This window comes from Theropithecus gelada, chromosome 10 (assembly GCF_003255815.1).
Source record: "Theropithecus gelada isolate Dixy chromosome 10, Tgel_1.0, whole genome shotgun sequence".
In the NCBI taxonomy this organism is placed as follows: domain Eukaryota; kingdom Metazoa; phylum Chordata; class Mammalia; order Primates; family Cercopithecidae; genus Theropithecus; species Theropithecus gelada.
Genome location: NC_037678.1, coordinates 44,142,402 through 44,162,868, shown reverse-complemented (window position 1 = coordinate 44,162,868; position 20,467 = coordinate 44,142,402). Strand labels below are relative to the sequence as shown.

At 46.6% G+C, this 20,467-nt stretch overlaps 2 protein-coding genes across 5 annotated transcripts in view; one reads left to right on the top strand and one right to left on the bottom strand.

Annotated features, from left to right (window-relative positions):
* The window catches only part of VAPB (VAMP associated protein B and C), a 56,637-nt gene extending 54,848 nt beyond the window's left edge, over positions 1-1,789 (top strand). For all 3 annotated transcript variants that reach the window (XM_025398211.1, XM_025398210.1, XM_025398212.1), the window contains one exon: positions 316-1,789. In XM_025398211.1, the coding sequence (XP_025253996.1) occupies positions 316-474 (159 nt within the window). In that variant the 3' untranslated portion in view covers positions 475-1,789. The remainder of the gene's footprint in view (positions 1-315) is intronic.
* Positions 1,790-16,687: 14,898 nt separating this feature from the next.
* APCDD1L (APC down-regulated 1 like) overlaps positions 16,688-20,467 on the bottom strand; it is a 55,832-nt gene continuing 52,052 nt past the window's right edge. For both annotated transcript variants that reach the window (XM_025398209.1, XM_025398208.1), the window contains one exon: positions 16,688-19,137. In XM_025398209.1, the coding sequence (XP_025253994.1) occupies positions 18,373-19,137 (765 nt within the window). In that variant the 3' untranslated portion in view covers positions 16,688-18,372. The remainder of the gene's footprint in view (positions 19,138-20,467) is intronic.

Below are 20,467 nucleotides of genomic sequence, written 5' to 3'. Positions count from 1 at the left end.
CAAAGGGCCCAGTTGACCCTTTTAAGAACTTTTTTCTGTAAATCATGGGAAACCAAGGAGCACCCTGTTTAGATTTCTGTTATAACTAGCAGCATCAAGTGGAATGTATGAAAGAAAAGAGGGGACTGTTTTCTCTGTGGCTTCAGGCTAGCCCTTTCCCCTCTGTAGCCTGCAGCTTCTCCATTTGCAAAATGAGGTTGGACCATATCATGTCGGCCAACACTGGGCATGAACAGCCCATCCTGTTAAGCTGTACGGTTGACTCCCCTTTCTGGTGCCTTGGCTGGTCTTTGAAATGTGCATTTGCTCCCATAGGAAGAAGATGGACTGCGGATGAGGAAGACAGTGCAGAGCAACAGCCCCATTTCAGCGCTAGCCCCAACTGGGAAGGAAGAAGGCCTTAGCACCCGGCTCTTGGCTCTGGTGGTTTTGTTCTTTATTGTTGGTGTAATTATTGGGAAGATTGCCTTGTAGAGGTAGCATGCACAGGATGGTAAATTGGATTGATGGATCCACCATATCATGGGATTTAAATTTATCATAACCATGTGTAAAAAGAAATTAATGTATGATGACATCTCACAGGTCTTGCCTTTAAATTACCCCTCCCTGCACACACATACACAGACACACACACACAAATATAATGTAACAATCTTTTAGAAAGTTAAAAATGTATAGTAACTGATTGTGGGGGGAAGAATGATCTTTATTAATGACAAGGGAAACCATGAGTAATGCCACAATGGCATATTGTAAATGTCATTTTAAACATTGGTAGGCCTTGGTACATGATGCTGGATTACCTCTCTTAAAATGACACTCTTCCTCACCTGTTGGTGCTGGCCCGTGGGAAGCTGGAGCCCAGCGTGGTGGGGAGTGAGGTCATCTCCACACAGTAGTCCCCACGTGGCCCACTCCCGGCCCAGGCTGCTTTCCATGTCTTCAGTTCTGTCCAAGCCATCAGCTCCTTGGGACTGATGAACAGAGTCAGAAGCCCAAAGGAATTGCACTGTGGCAGCATCAGACGTACTCGTCATAAGTGAGAGGCGTGTGTTGACTGATTGACCCAGCGCTTTGGAAATAAATGGCAGTGCTTTGTTCTCTTAAAGGGACCAAGCTAAATTTTTATTGGTTCATGTAGTGAAGTTGAACTGTTATTCAGAGATGTTTAATGCATATTTAACTTATTTAATGTATTTCATCTCATGTTTTCTTATTGTCACAAGAGTACAGTTAATGCTGTGTGCTGCCAAACTCTGGTGGGTGAACTGGTATTGCTGCTGGAGGTCTGTGGGCTTCTTTGTCTCTGGAGAGTCTGGTCATGTGGAGGTGGGGTTTATTGGAATGTTGGAGAAGAGCTGTCAGGAAGTGTTTTTCTGGGTCAGTAAATAACAACTGTTATAGGGAGGGAAATTCTCTGTAGTGACAGTCAACTCTAGGTTACCTTTTTTAATGAAGAGTAGTCAGTATTCTAGATTGTTCTTATACCACCTCTCAACCATTACTCATACTTCTAGCACCCAGGCCCAAGTCTGAGCCTAACCTCTCCTTGGGGACCTAGCTTGGAGTCAGGACGAATGGATCGGGGTGCAGAAGGTTAGAATCGAGGGCACCAGCAGTTGGGGGTGGGGAGCAGTGGGAGAGAGAGACTCTTCAGCTAATCCTTCTAGTACTAGTTGAGAGTTTGACTGTGAATTAATTTTATGCCATAAAAGACCAATCCAGTTCTGTTTGACTATGTAGCATCTTGAAAAGAAAAATTATAATAAAGCCCCAAAATTAAGAATTCTTTTGTCATTTTGTCACATTTGCTTTATGGGGGGAATTATTTTATCATTTTTATTATTTTGCCATTGGAAGGTTGACTTTAAAATGAGCTCTATCACTGGGAAATATGTGTTTCATGATTTAAATGTATGTGTGTGTGTGTGTGTGTGTGTGTGTGTGTGTGTATATTTTTTTTTTGGTTGTCTTCAGCTGACAGTATGAAAAATAAAACTGCTGAAAAAGCTGAGCACCTGGTCACCCTTGGCCTTCCATTGCTTTGTCCTTCAGTAAAAAGCAGCCTCGCTTCTAGGTCAGGGAACCATGCCATTGAGACTAGTAACAGGCGTTCTGGGCACAGTCCCACTGTGCACAGGTTTGAGAGGACAACTTCATCAGAAGGAAGGCAGTCCTTAGAAGTCACATACGTCAAGCCACATTGCTCCTAAGCCTGGCTGTGTTAAGCTGGGTCAGGTGCCTTGAAACAGGAGAAGTGGAAGTTTGTGGTTGGTCTGAGTAAGGAACTTCCTGTCTTCATGAAAAAAGTTGACTTTGAATCCCAGGTACTCACAGAAATGGTGAGCAGACTTAGTTGTTACCCAGGCACCCATGGATTGCGTTGAGTGTGCAGACAGGGAGGTCACCCCAATATGAATTTGTCTCCAGGTTTTTTCCCATGTGGCCCCCAGTACTTACAAAAGGAAGTGAAAAGACCGAACTGTAAGGCACATGCCTTCTGCTGCCTGATTTTCCGTGAGGAGACTAAAATTTGCTAATTGTAGGTGCTGCAGCCAGTTAAGTCCTTCTGTAGCTTCCAGGCCCTCATGTCCTTGCCCTCATGGAGAGTGCTTAGATGGTCCCCAACATACCTAGGGGTACAGTACAGTCCCATTACACTAGAGCAGGGCTCTATTTGTTTTTAAAGGATATGGCCGTGTGTTTTGATAAAACTTTATTCACAAAAACAGCCAGGTCATGGGATTTGGCCTGTGAGTCTGTGGCAGTTCTTAAAAAGAATATTGAGAAACTACTCTGTTTTAGACCTTTGAATGTGATTTAGAGTTTTGTGTACATCTAGGAGAAGGTGTTCAGCTTCTCAGAGGATGTGGACATTTTGGTTGCAGCTAAAAATCAGCCTCTGAAGTCTCTCTCCCTTCTAGAGGTTAGCACTTGGTGAACACGTTTGTGGGGTTTTTGGCTGAGTGGCAGAAGGAAAATCCTCAGGAAGAGAAGCAGGTGAGTGATGGGAAGGTTGGTTATTTTCTCAGTCATCCTGGCAGCCAAAAATGTGCCAGGAAAAGAAAGAACGTGAAGCAGGCATGGCTCCTGGAGAACTTGGAGATGCATGCACATTTAGGGTGTCTTTCCTAGAATTACATAATGAAAACAAGAGTAAGGCAAAGAGGAGGTGAATATGGGGCCTGTCACAACGGCCTGCCCTGCCCCACGAGGTTAAGAGTCGGATAATCGGGATGAAACTGGCATGGAAAGAGCGAGGCTGAGGAGGGTGCCGCCGGGCAGTGTGCATGGGGGAGCTGCTGCCAGACTGCCCTCCAATCTGCTCCTGTGTTACTGGCTCCACGGCACCTCAGAGAGGGCAGCCTTGGCTTCGGAAATGCCAGTCATAGTGCTCACAAATGCAGAAGAGATGGAAGCGGTGACAGACTCCTGAAAGTTTTTATTGATTGACGTTTTAAATGGATAATTTAAGCTTCCTTGGCATGATACAAAAGACCTCTTAAAGACAGCAGGCTGTTTTATTTGTAGGTGTGAGGAACTGGCTTTACCTTTTTTCTCCTCCTAGTTTGCATGTTTTCCCTCTCTAGTCTTCTAAACTGCTGGCACCAGCAGTAATACATACTGATAAAATCAAAATTGATTTTTACCAGTGGCCAGTTTATGGCTAGAGAGACGGCTTATACCTCCTTAACACAGAAGGGGGAAAAATGAAGAACCTCCAATGATCCGTGAAAACCTAAACGCTTTCAAACAAATCCTAGGAACAGAATTGCTATCGAAAGAGATCAGTGCTCGGCTTGCAGGCTGTGTTGAGTCAGATAGAACTGAATGTAGTGAGAACTCAGAGCTAAAGGGCCTTTCAGATTAATTTGAAACCAGGCTCTGTGTGTGCATGCATGTGTGCATGTGTGGTATATGTGCCATGTGTCAGTGGCTTGACAGTTTTCAAATCGTGCCTATATTTTTTGCCTACACAAAGTTTTGTATTTGCAAACTCAGAATCCATGCCAAAATACCATGTCATTTGTCATTTTCAGCTCCTTCTCTAAAGGAATGGCCCATTTCTCATTGTAGTTTGAGAAATATGTATATCAAGAGAGAGGGGTCTTGGGCTTCCCAGTGTCACTCTGAACACCTGAATAACATTTAACCCCTGAGACCTTCTCGCTGTAGAGGCCAGTGCTTCCCCCTGCTGGACATGACATTTCATTGAAGGACCTCTCGTGGCTTCCCCTGCCCCGGGCTGTCTGGCCTGAAGGAGAAAAGAACCAAACTAAACTATGAAAAGTTACCACTCTGAGACCTCTCTTAATTAAGCTTGGGGCCATGTTTGCTGTTGAGAAGGAGTGTTCTCAAAGATAGGCTGGAATGGAATTGTATTTAGAAAGGTCCCTGCAAAGTATAGATGGATGACGCTAGTTCATGACACACAAATCCCATAAGGCCAACGACCACTCTTCTGGAACACCAAGAGCAGCTCTGAGATCACGCATGCCCTACGCGAATTGAGTTTCTGTGACCTAATTGGATTTGGAGAACGCCTTCCCTGCCCCCCCCTTTTCCTCAGACAGATCTGCTCTGATAGGAACCTTTTCAAGCAAGTTACTGTTGTTCCGATGCCATTCCTTACCTGTGTAGAACATTTCCAGTACATTTGCACATTGAACTTAATCCTTGCAACTGTACTGGGGGGTAGGTGGCTCTGTTTGCATATGAAGAAATAAAGGCTCCAGGAGGTTAAATTGGGCAACTTTTTAGAACTAAATCAGTCTCTGTAAGGCCTGCATTGCTAAGATACCATTTCAGCTCTGAAAATCTGCTTCAGGGAACTGAGTGGATGAAGCCTTCCTCCTTCAGCTACTCTGCCCGTCTGTACATCTTTTATGTGTCTGCCTCCATACCTGTTATTTTCACACTAAAGTAAGTAGAATTAAGACTGTAGTTCACATGCTTTTTCTTTTTCTGTTGGAAACTGAACACACTCCAGACAGTGAAAAAAAGTGCATATTCCATTTTCTCATTGCCTGAAGATCTCTGCCCGATGCTCCTGGGGAATGACTTTGGGGGCTTTAGAAAGAATATTACCAGTCTGTCTCGGCAAGGAGATGATGGGAACGCTTTATATGGAGGCTTTACATGACTTGTAAATTAAATGTGAATGAGGGCAGTTCATTAAAATTGGTATTACAGAAGTGCCCTGCCGAGGTTTGAAAACAGCTGAGCTGCCGATGTCTCAGGCCTCTCCCTGAATTAGCACTGCGTTTCTCCAGGAAATCAGCTAAGGGAGCAAGTAATAGAAGCCCCTAATAAGGAGCATCAGCCGAGAGGCAAGCTTGGGAGGCTGTGGGAGTGGGTCTGCCGCCAGCTTCACAGACCTCTTCCTCCAGCCTCTGAATCCCATTAGCCACAGCGTTAGCACACGAGGCTCAGCCACCAAGAACATTAGCTGGGGTGCACGAGCTCGCCCACTCCTGTGCCGAGGGGCCCTGACCTCCCTCCATGCCATGTTTTTAGCTGTATCTATGGCACTTAACAATAGGGGGCTTCATTTTATTTAAGTTACAGAGAGGTATTTTGAAAAATTTAAAAGACACGAACTCACATAAACAGTTATGGATAATAGTTAAAAGGGAAACCGGTGGAGGTGGATGAGAGGTTGTCTTCATGAATATAATTGAGATTTCTTTTTCTTAATGGAATTAATTTGTTAGAAAATGTCTGCGTTAAATCTGTAGAAAAAGAAGAAAAGTGTAGGCCGGGCACGGTGGCTCACGCCTGTAATCCCAGCACTTTGGGAGGCTGAGGTGGGCGGATCATGAGGTCAGGAGATCGTGACCATCCTGGCTAACATGGTGAAACCCCGTCTCTACTAAAAAAAAAAAATCAAAACAATTAGCCGGGCGTGGTGGCGGGTGCCTGTAGTCCCAGCTACTCGGGAGGCTGAGGCAGGAGAATGGTGTGAACCCGGGTGGTGGAGCTTGCAGTGAGCCGAGATCGTGCCACTGCACTCCAGCCTGGGCGACAGAGCAAGACTCCGTCTCAAAAAAAAAGAAGGAAGAAAAGTATAGCAATAAAAATGTAGCTATTATCTAACTTGCCATAAATATTTGCAATTATGATACCTTGGAATGTTGCCACGATATGGATTGCTTTGATTAAAAGATGTCAGTTGAATAAAACAGTACTATGGGAGAATCTCTTTCTGCTGCTAGATAAATGCTGATGTTTATTTTTAAACCAGGAAACATTGATCCTGTAACAATGCCCGATTACAACTGCTTTATTACACCCCAGGGCTGATGGAGAGGTAATCACTTGGCTAATGGATGTGGGTGCAGGACGGATGCTCACTTGCTGGCCTGCTTTCCTGCTGGCATTCTGATGAGCCGCAGGAGCCCGCCTGGGCTTCTGCAGGTGGAGCTTCTGTCAGAGCTTCGTTTCAGTGATACCTAAAGCCATGTCTGACTGAAATAAAACAGGCTCCCTTTTTTTTTCCTTTGGAAAATGCCAACTAAGGGAGACTAATCAGATATCTTAACACAATTTCATCCAGGCTTAGTGCTAACAAGATTGCGGGGCTTTTTAGGGTTTAAGAAGATGAGAAATTAGTGTGCACGTTTCACACGTTGACTTGCTGGTTTTTCCATGTCAGACAAAAAAGTCCTGGCTGTTTCTCCGAACTGGCTGCCTGCATTCCCATCTTTCTTTTGTTTTTACGAAATAGACTGAATTCAGCTGTTAATCCTCTCGTGCAGCATCCATGTTAAAGTGCTTTTCCATTGCATCTTTTATGTGAATTCAAAGGTCAGAATTTATTGTCTGTGATACTGAGACCATGTGTACAAGAACTACTTTTTGCTTTTCATCATTCACTCGTTAGCAAACGTTTCATAAGTACCGTCTGTCTGGCTGCTACTATATGAGGTGCTGAGAAATTAGTCAGTGGGAGTGACTTTTTATATTTTTCATTCGTATGTAGCCTAAGTAAGGTGATTCAAGCTTATACACTGAGAGAAAAATGCAAAATATATTTGGTTCTCATTTCTGTTGCTGTCGTTTCCTTTTTAAAGACTATTTATAAACTGCTGCCATTTGGAACTTCCTATAAGAAACTAAAAGTGATCTATTTCAGTGTTCCCTTCACCTTTCCTCTCCTTTTTGAATAAATGGTTTCAGTAACCCATGCTGTTCTCTCCCTATTCTACGTCTTTCTCCCTGTGTTGAAAAAAGATTCCTGCAGTTTCTAATGTGTTTATTGTCTTCGATGTATGTTAACATTTTAGGAACTGAGTATCTTAAGAGATGTCTTAGAATGCTTTAGTTTTCATAATTTTTCCTTTCTGTAGTTTTCACTGTATTTGCTGTTTTGACATGGAAGTCATTTAAAAAGCTGGTGCGGGAAAGGACTCTTCACCGTTGCACATTTTGGTTATCTGATATGTAATAAACCCATGGCTTGGCAGCTGACATGTTTCCCAGAGAGAAGGAGATGTATTTCTGCAGGGTCCAGACCGAAAGAGCCATTAACAGCATGTTCTCCCATGTTCCATATCAGCCTGATGAAACCTGCCCTGCCAAGGCATAAACTTTTGTACTAGCTGTCTCCATATTATGTTCAATAAATTCTGTGCTCTGAATATATTTAAAGGATGCTTCAGTGTAAAATTATTTTGAATGGATGGCTTCATTCCATTGAGATAGGCTTTGGAGTGTGGACTAGAGCCTGTTGCTTGACTCTCACTGCTTTGTAGGAACATGAAATTGGTTTAAATTAAAATCAGAGATACCTTGCACCAGAAAACAGATCTAAGAGATCGCTTAGGTCAACGTCCTCTTTTTACTGATTAGGAAACTTTTGCCCAGAGAGCTTAAGCGCAGGGACCAGCTTGCACGCCAGTGTTTTCCTGTTGTGGGAAGTGTGTGTCGTCATTGATTTACAAAAGTACCCATCTGTGTAAATTGCTTCCAGCTTTGAAAGGTGGGTGGATTCTGTCTTTTAAGTAGTGTCGATGGTTCTCCCATCTTACAGTGTTACCTTGTTAAAACATTAATGAAAACCATTTTAACTTCTTTTGGAAGAGTAAGGTAGGAAAATGGTAAGACTTCATATCAGACCAAAGGGTACACAGTATACAAAGTCAGGTTTCCTCCATTCCCAAACCTTTCTCCAGAGATATCCTGAACTTTCCATGTATTGACTCTTTCCAGAGATCTGTGCACATATATGTCTGTGTATATCCAGCCTTGTGTTTTCTTTTTGTTTTGAGACAGGGTCTCACTCTGTCACTCAGGCTGGAGTGCAGTGATGTGACCCCCACAGCTCACTGTAGCCTCCACCTCCCAGCCTCAAGCAGTCCTCCCACCCCAGCCTCCTGAGTATCTGGGACCATAGGCACGCACAAGCATGCCTGGCTCTCTTTTTTATTTTTTGTAGATATGAGGTCTCTCTGTGTTGCCCAAGCTCATCTCAAACTCCTGGGCTCAAGCCATCCTCCTGTCTCAGCCTCCTAGAGTGCTGGGATTACAGGCGTGAGCCACTGCACCTGACCAACTGTGTGTTTTCTAATACACAGGCAACAGCACACACTAACTGCTCTGTTGTGCATGTTCCTTTTTTGACTTTGAAGTTTATCTTGGAGATCATTTCATGCTAGCCCACATCATTCTTTATGGCTCTATAATTTTCCTCTGTATGGATGTGCCCTTAATTTACTTAATCAGCCCTCTATTGAGCTGCATTTAAGCAGTTTCTAGTCTTGGTGCTAAAGACAACGCTACAACAAATACTCCTACAAATGAGCAAGAATATCACAGAATCAATTCCTAGAGGAGCAATGGTTGGGTCAAAGGAAGCCTGCATTTTAAATCGTGTTAGATGCCTTCCACATTGCATCCAAAGAGGACATACCAGTTCATAGTCCTCGCAGGGTCTGCTGCTTTACTCTGCCAGCACCTTGTGCTATCTTAACTTTTTGATCTTTGCTCACCTGTAACATGCACGTGGTGTCTTACCTTGAGTTTGTGGTTCTTGGGTTGAGCAGTTGTTTATGTACGTAAAGGCCATTTGAAAACACACATGAGGACCCAGAGTGAAGTAAGGTCAAAGGGAATAAAGGCTTATCTCACAAAGGGCTGACGGCAGAGCAGCAGAAATGAAGAGGCTAAGGGCACAGTCATGAATGTGGAAATTGGAATCTACCTTGTTTTACTAACAGAAAAAGAACTTGCAGCAAAGTGTATCGAAGTGGATTGGGCAGGGGGAAATAACCCTTCATGGCAACTGCTAGAGCTCTGATTCTTGACCTGTACTAGCCACCTCACTTGCTCTCATCTGGCTGCATTCATGTCATTCTTGCATCCCTGGGGTCCTTTTAACCATGGCCTTCACAGAGGGTGTAGGGGAGGCAAATGTTAGCATCCCAGACCAAAGAGAGCTTCTGTAAGAGAGACTGATAAATGGTGGTGGTCGTTAAAGAGTTAAAACCCAAAGCGTTGGCCGGACGCGGTGGCTCAAGCCTGTAATCCCAGCACTTTGGGAGGCCGAGACAGGCGGATCACGCGCTCAGGAGGTCGAGACCATCCTGGCTAACACGGGCGAGGTGGCGGGTGTCTGTAGTCCCAGCCACTTGGGAGGCTGAGGCTGGAGAATGGCATAAACCCAGGAGGTGGAGCTTGCAGTGAGCTGAGATCCAACCACTGCACTCCAGCCTGGGCGACAGAGCGAGACTCCGTCTCAAAACAAAAACAAAAACAAAAACAAAAAACCCCCAAAAACCGAAGCGTTAAAACCTGAGCTGTGAAGGAGTTTTCTAAACAGCAACACGAGGAGCTATTTTGAAGAAGTGACCACACTGATTTGCCATTATCTCTGGTTAGTGCATTAGAAGACAAAACTTGCTACCTGATAATTTGCCAAGGAGTAATGGGAGTGACATGCCCCGTTAGAAACTGAAAATACTCTCAGAAATTGCACTTAAGAGTCTAGGGTTTTCTTTTTTTCCAGGTAGAACTTTGGCCTCTGTTTTCTTAGCAATGTTTGACTGCTAAAATCACTTCAAAGAAGAAAATAGTACAAATTTGGAGAAACACAAAATTAGTGTTACGGACTTTCTGAAAAAATGTTACCTTTATGCCACTTCAAAAAATGTTAAAGAAATGTGTAGGGAAGACAGGAAGCTTTTGAAGTCAAGCCAAGACCCGCTGTTATATTTTAACCCCACCATGCAGTCACATTGTTGGCCCTAAAAGTGCCTCCACACTAAAGAAAATATTCTTCATTAGTAATGAGAAAACCACCCTAGAATATTCCAGCTGATATGTGAGGAAGGGCTGGCGGGCCACGGCTAGGATCCTGTCATGGTCCCACTTTTCCTCCTGTTTTCCAGAAGCTCAGACTCCCGAATGCTCTGTTCTCCCATGAGTGGGCCTGGCTGCCCCGCTCAGCCCTCTGTGCTGCACCACTCTGGCCTCCCAGAGCATTCGAAACCTCTCTTAACAGAGTCTGCCCTTTACTGGATTGAAAGCAATTTGAGGGGAAGTTCAAGGTTTTTGTTGTTGTTGGGTTTGGTTTTGTGGTGGTCTCATTTTTTTTTTATACCAAAGTATTTTGTGTGCATAATATAAAAAGCCAAACAGCTATAACAGGCTCATAGTGAAAAGCAGCAGGCCCATATCGCCCTGGGCTGCCTCTTCCCATAGGTAGCCAGTTGAGCACATTGAACTGTTTCTTCTGATATTAACATCTACATTTCCTAATAATGTGGTTATATTACTTTTTCTTGATTTTTCACTTCTATATATTATCTCTTGATTTCCTCCTAAGGAAGAGAGGGATTTAGCTCTAATAATCTTTCTCCCAAACACATCCCAAGCATAGATTTCCTTCTCTCTCCCTCTCAGTCATGTTATAATTTTTGGCTACATCAGTATACTTTTGCATGATTAAGACTACTGAGATATTGTTTACAGCTATACCTTGGATGTGCTATGCTTCTATTTCCCTTTTATGTGTAATCCTTTGTTTTGCCGGAGTTATTAAATCTTAGTGTTTTGTTTGCTTAGCTTCCAATGTATCTGTCACCTATTTAGCCCAGACCCTGATAGAAGTGTAAATCTCCTCAGCACAATCACAACACCTCAGGCAATCTGATTTTTCTGGTTTTCTTAGATCACTCCTGGAGCTCTCTGTTTTCCTGCTCCTCTCTGGACTGACTGCTATCTAAGCCTACTGCACAGCTCTCATTCCAGGGCCTTCACTCACTCTCATCTTCAGAACTCCTTTTGCACTCTTCTGGATTGGATCCCTTCTTTTCTGGATTTCTAGCTTCCTCTCTTTTGTTTTACTACCTCATTTTGGGGGAGCACATCCTTTAGCAGGTCTCTGAGCAAGGAGTATGTGGGACATAATTTTGTTGAGAACTTTACATGTCTGAAAATGTCCCATTCTGCTCTCCCACTTGATTGATAGTTGTACAGGGTATAAAACACAAGGTTTAAATCATTCTGAGGATTTTGGAAGCATTGTTCCACCGATTTCCAGCCTCTAGTGTTGCCTTTAAGAAATCAAGCGCCTGGCCATCAGAGAAATGCAAATCAAAACCACAATGAGATACCATCTCACACCAGTTAGAATGGCAATCATTAAAAAGTCAGGAAACAACAGGTGCTGGGGAGGATGTGGAGAAATAGGAACACTTTTACACTGTTGGTGGGATTGTAAACTAGTTCAACCATTATGGAAAACAGTATGGCGATTCCTCAAGGATCTAGAACTAGAAGTACCATATGACCCAGCCATCCCATTACTGGGTATATACCCAAAGGATTATAAATCATGCTGCTATAAAGACACATGCACACGTATGTTTATTGCGGCACTATTCACAATAGCAAAGACTTGGAATCAACCCAAATGTCCATCAGTGACAGACTGGATTAAGAAAATGTGGCACATATACACCATGGAATACTATGCAGCCATAAAAAAGGATGAGTTTGTGTTCTTTGTAGGGACATGGATGCAGCCAAGAACAGAAAACCAAACACCGCATGTTGTCACTCATAGGTGGGAACTGAACAATGAGATCACTTGGACTCGGGAAGGGGAACATCATACACCAGGGCCTATCATGGGGAGGGGGGAGGGGGAAGGGATTGCATTGGGAGTTATACCTGATGTAAATGACGAGTTGATGGGTGCAGCACGCCAACATGGCACAAGTATACATATATAACAAACCTACACGTTACCCACATGTACCCTAGAACTTAAAGTATAATAAAAAAAAAATGAAAGAAATCAAGCACCATTCTAATTCCTGATTCTTCTTTTATTTCTGGGAACATTCTTCAACTTTAATTTCCAGCCTTTTTATTTTTTTCTGCTAACATATTTATAATTTTCAAGACATCTTTCTTTTCCAGTTATTCTTTGTTACAGCAACCTGCTGCAAGATGTATGTATGTTTTTTTTTTCACTGAGGATATTATAGCCCTTTATTACTTTGTTCTTTTTTTTTTGTTGTTCTGTATTTTTTGCATGTTGTTCCACTGGAGACCAGAAGTGTTTTGTAATTCAGATTTTTTTGGATTTTCAGATATTTACATTATACTTTCCAGTTAAACATTCCTAATTTGAAAACCCAAAATTCAAAATGCTTCAATGAGCATTTCCTTTGAGCATTGTGTCACCACTCATAAAAGGTTGTGGATTTTGGAGCATTTTGGATCTTGAATTTTCATACTGGGGATACTTAACCTGTATCTAAATTTTTAGCATGATACTCTACCCTGGGCTGTTGCTAAGTCCAAAGATTTTCGGGTTAAACTTTTGGTTTCTTACAGTGGTTAGGGATGGGATCTAGGAGTAGAATTCCTTTTACAGACTTGTAAAACATTTCAAAGATTCCTCCTGTTTTTAGCCCTACTGTTCTGTTGGTTTCTGCCATGCCTAGGGCCACCATTTCCTTAGCCTTAGGGGGGATTCATGGCACAAGTGGACTTGCTTCTGAGCTGCGCCCCTCGACCAACCTGCTTTTCACCTCTGTAATCTCCCGCCAGTGATAAATTACCCATCAGCTTTCCAGATTCCAGAATTGTGCTGACATCTCCTGTTGGCTATGTTCTTACTTACTTTTCTATTTATTCATGTGATCTTGTGCCCTTTAATTCTTTCCCATAATTTGTTGGGACTTCAGAAGGAAGTGGAGCTAAAGGTAGGTGTCTGCCTGCCCCACCTTCGCTGAAAGTCTGGAAGGCCTTCCTTCTAAGACACCCAGCATAGCACCTGGCACATGATGGGTGCTCAGCAAATGTCTGTGGGTCTTTTTACTAAACAGGCAGTTGATTTCACCAGAAGTAGTGACTACCTAAGTTTTGGTAATTTTTTTTCTCCTGAGGGATTAAAAACAGTGTCAAATGCAGGAGTGAGAGCAGTAGGTTATTAATAACCCCTAGGAAATACATACTATATCACAGGACAAAGACCTATCCTCACTAAGGGTTTGTTTTGTTTTGTTTTGAGACAGAGTCTTGCTGTCACCCAGGCCGGAGTGCAGTGGTGTAATCTCGGCTCACTGCAAGCTCCGCCTCCTGGGTTCAAGTGTTTCTCCTGCCTCAGCCTCCCGAATAACTGGGACTACAGGCGCGTGCCACCACGCCTGGCTAATTTTTTGTATTTTTAGTAGAGACGGGGTTTCACCGTGTTAGCCAGGATAGTCTCAATCTCCTGACCTCGTGATCTGCCCGCCTCAGCCTCCCAAAGTTATGAGATTACAGGCATGAGCCACCGCGCCCAGCTTTTTCTTTTTTTCTTTTTTCTTTTTTTTTTGCCATTTCTCTCAAAATACGTTATTGATTCCATTTGAATCACTTACTATTTTGGGTCTTCCTGTAACTGGTGTTGGGGCTGGTTGGCTTCAGGAACCATCAGGTTTCATCATTTTATTGATAAAGAAACTGAAGCTGGCAGGGTGGGGGGTGGGGGAGATAGAGGCTCCAAAACTAAGAAAGGAAAGTCTTGGGTACCTGTGTGAGGCTGAGGCTCTCCCAGTCTCCCTGGCCTTTGGGAGATGAGAAGCTTGAGATAGAGTCTCAAGGCACCTCTCACCAGGCCCTGTGGCCTCCTATTCGGGGATAGCAGTGGTCTTTAATGCTATTCTAGAAATATCCTGGCTAGTAGAAAACAGATGTCCTCAAGTTCACAGGCTTTGGTTCTGCTCTGCCCACCTGATTAGAAAAAAAGTCAGCAACATCAAAATTCCAAGCCAGTATAGTGTGTGGGTGTCATCCTGCTGCTTGAATTCAGAGTCTCCAACCAGGTCTTGGAACATGTATTCTTTTAACTGGTATTTATTTACCTCCTACTATGTGCCCGGCACCATTCTAACACTGGGGATCCACGGAGAACGAGACAGACAAGGACCCTGCTGGCACAGAGCTCATGCTAGAGGAGAGGGGCTAACAATAGGTGAAAACCAACAACCAGGAATTTTTTCAGATTTTGGCTACTGACAAATGCTCTGATGAAGTGACTGTGCTGTGGTGGCCGCTATCTTTGGGGTAGTCAGGGGTGAGGTGGGCAGAGCCTTCCAGGCGAGGGAGAGCTGGAGCCAAGACCTTGAGAGGCACCAGGTTCCATGGGACTGCAGGAGAGCAAGGAGGCCACTGTGGCCGAAATGGAAGGTGGAGGTGCCAAGTGGGCAGGAGGAGGGTCTGCCTGGAAGCTTGGAAGGGTGGTTTTGGGGAATGTCGACAGGTCATTTGTGTTCATGCTGACATCCATTTAAGGGGGGTTGTGTGTGTGAGAAGGAGCAGGCTTTCAGTCTCTCAGAAGCATCAGGAGCAGACTGGAGGCTGCACGCTACTGTTCAAGTCCCCTCTTGAAGTGGGAACAGCTCTTCCCTGCTTGGCTCCAGTCTGCAATGCTAATGGGTATGAATCAGCCCCGACCAGGCCCTGATGCAGTGCTCCATTCTGCGTCAGAAAGCTCTAGCCCCTCATGCCTGAGTCACCTGTGCCCCAGGAGAGGATGCACAGACCAGGGCCACGTGCTGGCGGGCCTGCGTCACCAAGCCACACGCTGCTGCTCAGCCCGGTAGCACCGCTGGGAGATTAAAAACATGCGCTTAGTGAAAGGCAAAGAGCTTCTTATGATAACCAGCATCTGTTAGTTAATGGACCTCTGAGAGCTGTATACAATTTCAACTTTTTATTAAGAGAAAAAAGCTCATTTGCTCTCCTGGGAGTTGCACAATGAAATTATCAACTGCATGGGCTTCCCACCCACCCCTCACCTTTCAGCGTGACTGAACATGCAATGGAGAACATTAATTTTATTTGGAAATAGGACTCTGGGCTTTCCTCCCCCTCTGTGGATGAGAGCGCTCTCGCGTTTTATGTGAAGGGCAGAGACTTAAGGGGCAGGAGCAAAGGGCTGGAAGGAAGGCTTGGTGCCCATGGGCCTCTGGCCCTGTCGCCAGGGAGTCTCAGCCCCTCAGCCTCTGAAACGACCCCTTCCTTTATCAGCCCAGAGTCTTGGAAGCTCTGACCCTCTGCCTGGGAGAAAAGGGATGGTTGCCCTTTCTTCAGCCTTCGTAGCTCCAAGCAGCATCACCTGCCCCCAAACTAACAAGCCCCAGCGAGCAGAGAGCAACTAAGTCCAACTGAGGGGATCCAGGAAGCTGCTGTCCTGCTCAACACACTCCTTTTCATTAGGGATGGCTCACGCCATGTCCCACGAAGCAACACTAAATTGCCTTCCCCAAATAAAATCAAGGAATCCCATTCCCTCCAAGAGTCAGGAGGACACCCCAAGCCCGCGGGCTGTGAGACAGAGTCCTGGATCTCAGGCTCTGGAGCCCAGCCACTTCTCCTCTCTGTGCCTCAGTGTCCTCGCGTGCAAGACGCAGAGACTCACAGCCCTCTCACTGACTCAGCTGGGCCTCCCGAGTGTCACTGAATCTGGTAGATGGAGGTGGCCCATTCACAGGTCTCAGTGTGAGGCTTCACAGCGATAACCAACATTTGCTGAGTCTGCCATATTCATTGAAGGTCTTTCTACCATGCACCAGGCACGCTGGACCCTTCTGGAAAGATTGCAGGCAGTGAGTCAGAGCCGAGTTGTTTTCGTTGGAGCTTACATTCTAGGCAAATAAGGTCATTTCTGACAGTGATCAGTTTTCATGACAAAGAACATGCACCTGTGATGCAATGGATTGACAGAAGGACCGGGGAAGAAGTGGGGCTGCTCTTTGGGATGCGCATGGTGACATCTTCAGGAGGTGACATCTGGTCCGAGACTTGATTGAAAACAAAGTGCTAAGCTTCTGAAGGTCTGGGGAAGAGACGCTAGGCAGAAGTCAGGGCTTGTGCAAAGGCCCCAAGGCAGCAACAGCTCCTGTGATCCAAGAAACAGAAAGAAGGCCAGTGTGGCCAGGGCATGGGGAGGCGTGGCTGAGCCTTGCAGGCAACAGTGAGCCAGAAGTCAGGCTTTTATTCTGAGTGCAGTGGAAGCCCCTGGGGGGTTTTCAGCAGGGCAGGCAGTGACATGAGAGCAGAACTGAGAGAGCTGGGGTTTACCTCCACTGGTTTTATTCTCTTTCACACATTCTCTGGAGGACATTCCGCTTCCTTTCTTTAGAACCATAATTCCCTTGGTTGACTTTAATAACCAGCAAGAGCATTTTTCAGGCTGTTTAATTTTATTAAAAGGTTTAAATTTGATGATAAATGGTGGCATGATTGCTTCAAGTCTCGGATACAAGACCTGCTCAGCCGTGGACACATCATCGACACCCACCGCCGTCCCCAACAGGAGCTCCCCCCACCCTGATGTAGTCTGAAACTGTAAATAATGTAATTATTTCTTGTACTTTGGTAAATATGCCAGGAACACTGGTAGCTGTCTGAGACCTACAGAGAATGCTAACTTGATGGGCTTTTTTTTTTTTTTTTAAAGAAGAAGAATGGGTAATAAGTGGGAGCAATTTCAGCAGGCTGATTGGACCCCACACAATCTCAAGGAGGACGAGGGCTTCCCTCTGAAAGCATCATTAACCTCACAGACAATTGTTCAAAATCTGTGATAAGAGCTAGAGCTAGAGATCAGGAGGAGGAAGGAGGGGGTGAGTCATCAGCCCCCAGTCCTGAAAACCCTCGGGCCCACCAGGAGGCCAGTTAATTTCACTGTACAGATGAGGCCCTGGGAATTCGGGTAGAGTCCCTGGAGAGGCTCAGCCTGTTCCCACCATGATGACAGTCCCCTCTGAGCAGAGGACACCAATATATTAGGATCATGGCAAGGAGGCTGGGCAAGGTGGAGCTGTCCAGATGTCGCCATGTAGCCTGGCGACCCCGACTTCTCCCTAGGGTGGACCCAAAGATACACATTCGGAGATTTCGTTTGTCAGGCAAGCACAGGAAATCTTGGCAACCGAGCATGGCTGGGCAGGGCGAATTGCAGAGCATGTTAGTGTTATGGCGGTCATTACTATTAACTACTTTCAGAAGGCTGGAAACGCTGCTCCCCTCCAAAGACCTGCCCCCAGCAGCCAGCCTGGTGCACACTGGCATTCGCTTGGGCTAGGGAGGCTTGGAGGCTGCAGCCTGCTCTGGGGAGGCCACACTTCTCAGCTCAGTTGGAGTCCTCTTCATTTGTATGCTGGCCCGGGAAAACTGGATTTATCCACACGCAGTATTGGCAGCTTGAGGTCTGACTCACAGAAGCACAGGCAGATGCAGACGAATGCCAACAGTCAGGATTCAGGAAAGCTGAGCTGCCTCTGAAGACACAAGCCCTTCGCCAGAAAGCTGAGAAGCACTGAAAGCCCGAAGTGGCATCTTTAATTCATGGCACCACTTAGAGATCGTATTGCTAAATTCGAATTAATAATCTTTAAACAACAACCTACAGACATGGCAGAGCAGTAGGCCTTGTCCCTAGGCAGAACCTCAGGGTCTCCTCTTGCTCCCATCTTGGAATCCCAAGGGTCAGGATGGGAAGAACGGGGAGCAGCGTGGGATGGGGGGGTTCCATGTGGCCACCTGACTGCACCTGTTGGCGGGCTGCCAAGGATAAGGAAAGTAGAAAAATTGGGAGTGATCTTTAGAAACTCACATAGCAATGAACATCACTGCCGCGTCCAAGTGCGTGACTGGGACGTGGGCTGTGGGATGTGGTATAGGCTTTGCAGGTGTTAAGCTCATGCCCTGAGCCACATGGAATGCAGGCAGAGTTTGGAAGCAGTGGGGCTGTGCATCCATCCATGACAGAGCAGAGGAGAATGGTTCCTTCTCTACAGTTTCCAGGAGGGAGTCTGAAGAGTTGAATGGGTGTCCAGAGCCACCATCCTGATGTCAAGTCCAATGTCATAGCCAGTAGAGGAAAGCCAGCCCTAGAACTAGGGGCAGAAGTGGGAGGGGGGCTACGCGAAGACCCCCTGTGCTGGGGTGCTTCTGCAGCAATGGTCGGTGCTGCGGGGGCCTGGAGAAGTCGGGGGCTTCTCCCCGACAGAGCACCAGGGGTGCTTGGTAGGAGGTGGGGCGTTTCTCTGGGGTATCGGGACTTGACCCATCAGTGGGCCTTTGTCCGATGAAGAGCAGGCTTTGCCCGAGGGGGTCTTGCTCCATCTTGAAAAGCTCGTACTCCACGTGTGGGAGCCGGATGCCCAGCGGCAGGCAGCCATTGGTGGCTGTGACATCCCGCTCAGTGCCCACGGACCAGGCCCCCGCACCCCCACAGCTGCGTGGCTCAGAGAAGTTAAGCATGGCCGTGGTGACCTGGTCCATGGGGGTTACATGGGCCCGTGTAACCTCGAACACCAGCTCGGTGCCGCCGCGGACCCTGGTGGACGGCGTGCCCCTGGTGTAGCGGCCGGCGGCATACACGGTGAAGGTGGGCTGCTGGCAGGCTGGGTCTGAGAAGTGATGGTAATACCCTTCCCAGGAGCGGCTGTGCCCGTGGAAAGTGAAGAGCCGGGTGAGGAACAGGACCGCTGGGCGCACCTCGCATCCCGAGCTGACCCACCAGCCGCCCAGGCGCAGGGGCAGGGCCAGAGGGGGCGGCAGCACGGGCGGGTGGTGCACATCAGAGCGGGCAATGAGGCCACAGGCTGGGCACGGCCGCACGTGGTGCTGGCGAAAGACAAACAGAAAAACGGTGGTTGTCCCACAGGGAGAAGTTGGGGTGCAGCCTGGAAAGGAACCCCAGCTCTGTAGGGGTGAAAAGGCAGAGTGAGTTGCGGCCTGTCCCTCCGTCCTCTCTCTCTCACTCCCTGCCTTCAGTCAGGACGGCCTTTTTGCTTCAGTCAGGAGGGCCTCCTTGATGGAGGTCAGCCCCTGTATCCTGGGGCCTTGGGTCTCCTGCTGTCTGAACTCCCCGCCAGCTCCTTCTTACTAGGTCTCTGCTGGGCACCAGAGAGAGCTTTCCCGAATGCCCCATGTAAGGTGGGGCTCAGGGCTGGCACACCACCCTCTTTTATCTTCCTCATTCCACCCCCTGAGACTCTCTTCTCTCTATCCCTCGCCCCTCATCAAACTGGAACGCATTATGCCTTACAGTCCTAAAACGCCCTAGAAAGTGGGAACTGCCTCTGCGGCTACCCCATCCCCACAGCACAGGGCTTGGCTCGCAGCAAGCACACATTTGTTGCATGAATAAATGAGAAATGAATGGAAGCACAGGTGGCCTTTGTCCTGGGACCTGACAGAAGTTGTCCTTGCTCAAGCCCAGTGTGCTTGGTCCTGGAATTTGACCGTGAAAGTTGATCTTTTTTCTAGCTCACTCTTCTAGGTGTTTCCGAAGTGCCAGGAACTATGCTAAGCACTTCCCGGGCGACTGGTACATGTTATAGCTGAGGGAGCTGAGACCCAGAGGACCGGCTGGACTGCCCAGGTTGTCCGGCCTGGAAGTGGCAGAGACCAGCGGAAATGCAGCCTGGCTTGCACCCGGCTGTCTGAGCTCCCACTCTCCCATGCTCATAGCAGGTTACATCTTCCCTACAGGTAGAGAATAGAGGATTTTTGTCTTTAGAAATCTCACAGTGGAAGGTGCACATCATTTGCTCTACCTACCCCATGGAAAGTGAATATGGCAACAAGGATCAAAAGCCATCAAAACATGTCTGAGCCGAGCATGGTGGCTCACACCTATAATCCCAGCACTTTGGGAGGCTGAGGTGGGCAGATCACTTGAGATCAGGAGTTCAAGACCAGCCTGGCCAACACGGTGAAAACCCATCTCTACCAGAAATACAAAAATTAGCCAGGTGTGGCAGCACATGCCTGTAATCCCAGGGACTTGGGAGGCTGAGGCAGGAGAATAGCTTGAACCCGGGAGGTGGAAGTTGCAGTGAGCCAAGATCACGCCACTGTACTCCAGCCTGGGGGACAGAGCAAGACAACATCTAAAAAAAAAAAAAGATAGGCCGGGTGCAGTGGCTCACTCCTGTCATCCCAGCACTTT